At 39.2% G+C, this 7,468-nt stretch overlaps 3 protein-coding genes across 4 annotated transcripts in view; 1 reads left to right on the top strand and 2 right to left on the bottom strand.

Annotated features, from left to right (window-relative positions):
* Nucleotides 1-959, bottom strand: part of LOC111492008 (trihelix transcription factor GT-1-like) — a 4,268-nt gene extending 3,309 nt beyond the window's left edge. Inside the window, exon 1 of one of the 2 annotated variants that reach the window (XM_023141150.1) lies at nt 113-959. In XM_023141150.1, the coding sequence (XP_022996918.1) occupies nt 113-650 (538 nt within the window). In that variant the 5' untranslated portion in view covers nt 651-959. The remainder of the gene's footprint in view (nt 1-112) is intronic. The other variant, XM_023141149.1, reaches the window with a different exon arrangement.
* A 1,055-nt stretch (nt 960-2,014) lies between these two features.
* LOC111491883 (F-box protein SKIP14) lies at nt 2,015-5,397 on the bottom strand. The gene is made up of 2 exons (XM_023140957.1): nt 3,668-5,397; nt 2,015-3,494 (listed from the first exon to the last, which is right to left on the bottom strand). The coding sequence occupies exons 1-2, from the start codon at nt 4,598-4,600 to the stop codon at nt 2,967-2,969; spliced, it is 1,461 nt and encodes a 486-aa protein (XP_022996725.1). The 5' UTR covers nt 4,601-5,397; the 3' UTR covers nt 2,015-2,966.
* Nucleotides 5,398-6,830: 1,433 nt separating this feature from the next.
* LOC111491781 (probable thimet oligopeptidase) overlaps nt 6,831-7,468 on the top strand; it is a 12,327-nt gene continuing 11,689 nt past the window's right edge. Inside the window, exons 1-2 of the mRNA XM_023140813.1 lie at nt 6,831-7,081; nt 7,245-7,366. Coding sequence (XP_022996581.1) covers nt 6,937-7,081; nt 7,245-7,366 — 267 coding nt within the window. The 5' untranslated portion in view covers nt 6,831-6,936. The remainder of the gene's footprint in view (nt 7,082-7,244; nt 7,367-7,468) is intronic.

The following is a 7,468-nucleotide window of genomic DNA, read 5'->3' on the forward strand; positions in this document are numbered from 1 at the left end:
CTTTTTTTTTTTTTTTTTTTTATTGGAATAGCATTTTCTTCTTCTTCTTCTTAAAGAGCCGGGTATTAGATTACCCCCATTCACCCTCTCAAAGCCAAGAACCGAAGGTTACCTTTATCAGAGAATTGAATATATGAATCAATCTTGGGTGGCGTGGGGCTCTTGTACTGCGTACTTTTGCTTCTCTCCTTCAAAATTTCTTCAATCTCCTTGTAATACGACATCTTAGCAGTGCCACTTCCCCTATCATGGTGCTTTGCCTTCTTGAACTCCTTGAGCAAGTTCCTCCATTTGTCAGTACACATAGTCGGAGAGCGATCAAAGCCCCTTTCCCTCATCTTAGCCGATATCTGCTCCCACAAATGCTTGTTGGATTTCGAGGTATTGAACAAACCATCCATCTCCCGGCGTAGGGCAATTAAGCTTCGAGTCTCATCCTGAACCCAGGTCTCCGCCCGCTTCTTCGGAGCCTTGACTTCATGATCCTCACCACTGCTATCGCCGAGCATCATTTGGTGCTGCTGATGAGTCGGCTGTGGCTGATGAGGTTGAATATGGTGGTCGCCATTGGAGGCGACCTCGATCATCATATCTCTGCTACCTTCTTCCTTGTAAATATCGATTGGGCGAGGCTTATCAGACAAGTACATAGTCTCTGGGTCAGGGGATTCCGTGAAATTTCTAAAAAGATGGGACTTCGTAGGGTGAGCGTGTGGAGAATCAAGCGAACGATGAGCCCACACCTTCAAATTTTCATTTCTCTTTCTCTCTCTCTTTCTCCTTTTATTATTATTTCTTTTTCCTCTTTTTCTTTCTGCGACTGCAAGTTCAGAGACTCCGTCCTTTTTTCCGCAGGTCAGTAAGTCCTGAGGGCTGAACCCAATGCAGAGAGAGGGAGAGAGAGAGAGAGACGAAGGTCGCGTGTGATGCCGGAGAAACAGGGAATAATTGTACGGATAAATTTGGAAAAATTGTGAATCTTTTTTACTCCTTTGGAATTTATGATTAAATTTTATTTGATAAATACGAATTTTTAAAACCTAGTTATTTTATTAGATGTAAATTTAAATTTTATATTTAATTGATAATATATTTTATATTTAAAAAATTAAATTTGTAATTCCAAGATTTCGTGAAATAGATATTAATTTCAAATTTAGAAACTCCAGCAATAAATTAACTTGGATTTATAATTCATATTTTATTTTAATTAAGGTAATTTATGAATCGAGATTTTAATTGGCGAGAATATCTAATGTAAACATGGTTAGACTTGTTCGAATTTCCTATCAAAATTTCTATAATAACTAAATTAAAAAAATTTAGAATTACTAAATTGAAGTCAACGCTCCAAGCATCTATTGTTTAAAATATATATGAATTATTTATTTGATTAATATATTTAAAGGAATTCGGTCCAATATCTGAAGACAAGTTTTGTAGTCGCAGACGGCCTAAAAGTTGGAAAACTTATAAACAATGGAAAAGGGGCCCAAGTCTGGTTTTCTTAGTCATAGGCTTAGCTCCTAAAGGTTCCCTCTTTTTCACTGGACCTGTGGAGCCAAATCTAATCAACCCCCAATCATCGGATTGCCACCATTGAGCTCATTCAGCACAGCCTTAGGCTTTTGGAAAGGAAACCGTCGCTTTGCATGAGAAAGTGTTCCCTTTGGAGATTCAAAAACCAGAAGCACCACAGCAGTGTGCTATGGAGTGGGGTGTGCTCAATGAAGCAAACGCCATTCATCGGTATAAAAGCATCACAGGTCGAGACGTGAGCTTGTGTCAAGCATCACAGGTCATATTATAAGCCGACACCCACACACAAGCAGAATGGACTAGCAATTGCTAAGATCATCAAATTAGCAGGCGAGGCCAAACTGTTGTGTCTGGAGGTAGCCGGGCATGTTGAATTTTTCCGATGATTATTGGTCTGGGCGTATTGTATTTCAACATCTCGTGCATGGTTAGGCTTCTGGCATCTAAAAATACATTTTTGTAAACACATTTTCCATCTCATAAAATCATATTCATAACAGTACTTAACAGGCCTCGATTTTCATGGTGATAATGACGCTAGAACTAGTCCAGCACAAGAGGAAGCACACAGTGTCCAAAGATACAATAACATTTATAGTTTGTTTATTTTGTTCCCCGTTCCCCGTCCACGGGTGGTCAAAACAAGCAAAAGTACTGCCTGATGAAGAAACCAGGCAAGGGGGCTGATCCACCCATGAATTCGGCCTATAAAAGAGGTCAAACCCTAAGAATGCACATGGCTAAGAAGAAATTCCACCCGAAGTACCCACACAGGCCAACGGCAGCCTCTTCATGAAGATGCTAAGGCTATAACAGACGCCATACTTCCCATACTATATGCAGATATCAGGACTTGGAAATTGGACTAGTTAATATAAGCTCGAAATTGGAGTAATATAAGCTTGTGTTCCCCTTTTTCATAATCTCAGGGCTGAGCTAGAATGAGGCATGCCTAGACACCGTATTAGAAATGGCATCCTCGTCTTGCTTTCTAACAATCTCGACCCTTCTCGCCTCTAGGTAAGAATGGTGCTGATGGAGCTGAGCATTCCCATGTCTACACCATTCATCATTAACAGTACGATTAAGATCCTCGATCCTTACATAAAGATCCTCATCCAAGCTTCATCAACCATACTACAACTACATCAAACAATGATAGTAAGGAGCCTTTAGCAGCACAAGAGATTTATTCTCTTTCCCTTCAACACTGGAGGATTAAGACGGCAACTGCCAAAAATAGAACCTGAAGGAAGCTGATTCTGACACACGAGCCTGAGATTAAAATAACAGGAACCATATACTTGAATGATTCTAGCTTCTTTTTTTTTTCTTGTTCTTTTTTTTTTTCTCCTTTTATTTAAAGCCAATTGAGCAAACTCACGTGTGTTCCAAGAATTAATTAGAAGACGGCCCACATTGCCACTCTAACCATGAAGAAAGAAGTCGTCTTCCTGTTCCCTCCAATCCCGTTCCTCTTGACACTCCAGTGATGGCTTCCAGCAACCTGAGCAGAGCAATTCCAAACTAAATGTTTCCACAAACTCGTTCTCATTAATGCATCGACCACACTGAATACACCGTGATATGCAAAGGGTGCATGCCCTACATGCCTGAGCAGCATATTCTTTTCCCTGACAACCATCCACTGGACAATCATAGACAAGCCTCAGGTTTTGGCATCTAGGACATTTTTCAATATCAATAGCACGTTCATCATCACAAGACACATAAAAGTTTCCCCTGTGATAAAAATGTGGCTTATAAGAATTTTGCGGCTTAAGGCTGCAGCCACTTCCCAGTAAGAACTTCAACTCTTCAAAATGCTCTTGTGTCACCCCGAATAACCCACCAATTCTTAGAAGTTTCACTCCTTGGATACTCGTCAACTTGAAAGCCCTCAAGCTGCTAACAACACCTTCAATACTGAGTCTAGTACATCCCGGAACAGACAACTGCATAAACATGCAGGGAACAATTAGTAACATGCTCAGTTGGTAACCGATCAAGGAGAATAAACTGTTTATCCCAATGTAAATGAACCAAACGAATATAGCAATACCAAATAAAAAAAGACACATTCAGCTATAATTATGAAAGAGCCAAAACTGGAATAAGTTATACTTACTTTCGTAAGCCTAGGATTGCTTTCAAGCACGTGCTTCAGACCCTTGTCTGTAATTCTTGGGCATTCCACCAGACTCAAGCATTGCAGGTTACCTCGAGCTCTATTACTTAGTTGCAAAAGAATGTCATCAGTAATCTTCTCGTTCAATGATTGTTCTATGTGAATGTTCCTCCATAAAAGGGGGTCGCCCTGTATTAATGAATGCAGAGATTTGCAAACCCTTCCAACAGAGAGTAAATCCCGAACACCCAGATAACAAAGGGCAAAGCTTAAGCCTGCATGAGGGGCTCCTCCATCTACCTCCGAATAGATGCAACTCTGCTCCTCAGATTCTGCAGCCTGCTGCCCACAACAACTAGGAGGATCGTCATCAGCAAAAGATACTTCATCCATGCTACAAATGGATCTAAAATCACAAGAGCAGGACAAATCTCCAGTTTCCTTATCATCCAGAAACCCATCGCAGCTACACATCGGATCAGGTTTCTGAACAATACCTTTAATCTCAGGAAACGCTTGGAACTTCAAAGCGTTGTTCCAAAAAAAATTCAGACCTGCAAATAACTCGACATTCCTTTCGCCAGTACCGCCCCTGTTGCGAACACACTCAGCATAGTCCACTTCCATGTCCTCAAGCCATCCTGTAAGTGCTGTAAAAGTGGTACTAATATCCATGCCAAATGGATCCGCAGGCAGAATATCAAGAATGTCCTTGGAGACAGGATCCTGCGAGCTATCTGAACATATATCATTTCGATGATCAAAACAAGCATCCACCTCCCGGCCACGATGCCATGACTTTCCACAGCTTTCCACGTTGTTTTCAGGAATGCCCTCGACAATATAACCATTAGCAATCCTCATTGGAGAAACTATGTTGTCCTCGGAAAGGTGCAGAGGAAAGATAGGACGACGAGAAAAATTAAGAGCCATCAAAGATCCTACCTACTCCAACCTAAATCTATAATCCCAAATTCCTTACTCTCCTAAAAAACTATGAAAAAAAAAGGTGAAATTCGTGACGAGAAGAAAAAGAACAAAAATCACGAGGAATAATTACAAGAAACCCTCAATTTTGGATGGCAAACTAAAACAACGCACCAGATTCTTAGAGCTTCTTCCGTGGGGAAAAAAAAAAAAAAAAAAAAAAAAATCTTTCGTAGCTTAACAAAAAGGGGAAACACAAAAATCGATCATTAATCGCGCCAAAATTACCTACATAATATGAAACGACGACTATTTTTGTCTGCTTCGAAATTTTCTCAAACTAATTCTACAATATACCGTTCTCAGTTTTTCTATATTCACCTACAAAAACATAATCCGAAGTCTGCAGAGTCGAATATAAACCCACAGATACCAAGGGGAAAAAAAAACAACAATAAACTTAAGCAGAAACGTCGAAGAAGAGAGTGGAGAAAGGAAAACCTGAGAATGATCGAGAGAAATTAAAAATCAAAGTGATTTGTACAGCGATTTACAACGAAACCCTATGAAGCACATTGGAGTAATCAAGAAACAAAACAATGGATCTCTTGGAATCGAATCGTCGAAGATGAAGGTTTTTTTTCCTCCGGAAAGGAGTTTTTCACGGAACAAGAGAAGAACGATTATCTTTCTCGGGAAGAAATTCGACTCCAAGAGAGAGAGAGAGAGAGGGGAGAGTAAGGAACCTGCCGATCAAGCTCAGGGAGAGGAGAGAGAGGAAGAGAGAGAGCGAAACGGAAGGAAAGTGTGCGAGAAAATAAAATAGAATTACTACAAAAAAAGAAAAAAACAAATTTAACACGGAGATAATTAAAAATTAAAAACTAAAATAAATAAATCAGAGACGGAGGAACTCGAGAGTAACGGTGAATCGTCGAAATCAGAATAGAAAATGACACGTGTTGGTTTAGTGCCAGTGATTGTGTTGTGTTGTGGCGGGAGCGGGAATCTAATACGTTGCAGCTTTGATTTCAACGACGAAGCCTTTGGGTCTGTTTGATCTTGATCGGACGGGTGAGGTCGCTTTTGGCGGGTTATGTGGTCCCCGTGGATTTGATGGGTTTTGAGTTGGATCAGTGGTTTGATCGGACGGTCGAGAGAGGATGACGAGTTCAAAAAGGTTGTTTTGGATTATGACGGAATTCTCCAGCTGGATCTCCCGCTTCAAACTTGTGTTTGTTTGTCGTCATCTTGCCTAGTCGATAAGAACTATATTTGTCTTTTCTCATAAATTTAAGAATTTTAAGTTCATACGATTGGGAATTAAATTTAATAAAATATGGTTTTTCTTTTGAGAATTGTCTAGATTTTATGTCATAAATCTGTTAATACTGTTTAATTTTTTTAATTAATTAAAATGAAATCCTATTCAATATCCCACGTGTTTTAAATGTAATTTTAATAGCAACGTTTGTGTGTCAATAATATATGTCAACACTCATTTAAAATATAATATTCGTGTACAAGCGCCATCAATACTCGTTCAAAATTCATATAAAGTTTAACATTAACGTTTTGACAATACACTAATACTCATTTAAATACATTTATATATAGTAGCACATTGGTACTCGTTAAAAATAATATATTTTTTAAGTGTAATACTCGTGGATCAATATTATACTTGAAATGAATCTACAATAAATGTTAAGATCCTACATCTGATGGAAAGGGAAACGAAATATTTCATGGAAATGTCTCTTTAGTAGACTCATTTAAAAACAGTGAGGTTAACAAGATACGTAACGGGGCAAAGCAAACAATATCTGCTAGCGATGGGTTGGGCTATAACAAATGGTATCAAAATTAGACACCGAGTAATGTACCAACGACAATGTTGGACCTAAACGGAGTAGATTGTGAGATCCCACGCCGGATGAAGAGGGGAACAAAACATTCCGTGTAAGCCTGTATCTAATAAACACGTTTTAAGACCTTAAAACTAACAACGATATGTAACAAGCCAAAGTTGAGAAGGGTGGGCTTGAGCTATTATAGCTTATCTATAAAATTTATATAAAAAATTTATCATAATTTTTTTAGTACAGAAAATAAATAGGTCAAGGGTTAAGAACTTTCCATCATTGCATTAAGACGGACGATTACTTGCCGTCCGACTCACCCAAAATGGGAGTAATATTGAATTATTAAATGGAAATTATAATTGTGTGAATTAAATTTCGACATATCTTGAATTTTGGCAAGCTGTCTTTGCGCCTTGAGATGCACAAAATTTCCCTCCATCGCAATTTCCGCTCGGCCAGTCAGAGAGGAGAAAGAAAATGACAGAGATTGAAGGAAACAGTGAGAAAATGGACAAACGGAAGAGCAGAAGTCAGCTGCTAGTGTTCACGGGAGGCGCTGCTCTTCTCGCCGTCGCCGTGAACCTTGCAATTGTTGCCATCAGCAATCGGAAGAAGAAGAAAGGTACTTCGCACAGTTCCACTTCACTTTCGAGCTGTCTTACATTCCAGTGTTTGCTGTAACACGTTCCTGCACGTTATCGAGATGCATCTGGCATGTACACGCAGTGTAGCTTGCTTCGGTAGCATTGTCGTACTGTTATGCTTATTTTTTTCATGATTAACAGAGCTTCCAGGATTTGAGCTACGCGTCAACCTTTCGGCATCCGAGATTCTGAATTTAGCAGACAGAATTATTGCGAAGTCGAAGAAGGTTCATGATGCTGTTGCTTCGGTTCCTCCTAATAAGGTGTCGACGATCTTGCTCTTTTACTGCTAACTTCTATATCCACTTGTACTCGCTTTTTTTTTTTTTTTTTTTTTTTTTTTTTTTTTTTTTTTTTTTTTTTTT

This window comes from Cucurbita maxima, unplaced genomic scaffold, assembly GCF_002738345.1.
Source record: "Cucurbita maxima cultivar Rimu unplaced genomic scaffold, Cmax_1.0 Cma_Scf00017, whole genome shotgun sequence".
Taxonomy (NCBI): Eukaryota; Viridiplantae; Streptophyta; class Magnoliopsida; order Cucurbitales; family Cucurbitaceae; genus Cucurbita; species Cucurbita maxima.

Coding starts and splice junctions, on each gene's coding strand:
- LOC111491883 (XM_023140957.1), bottom strand. CDS start 4,600: ATGGCTCTTAATTTTTCTCGTCGTCCTATCTTTCCTCTGCACCTTTCC. Junction 3,495..3,667: donor GCAATCCTAGGCTTACGAAA/GTAAGTATAACT, acceptor ATGTTTATGCAG/TTGTCTGTTCCGGGATGTAC.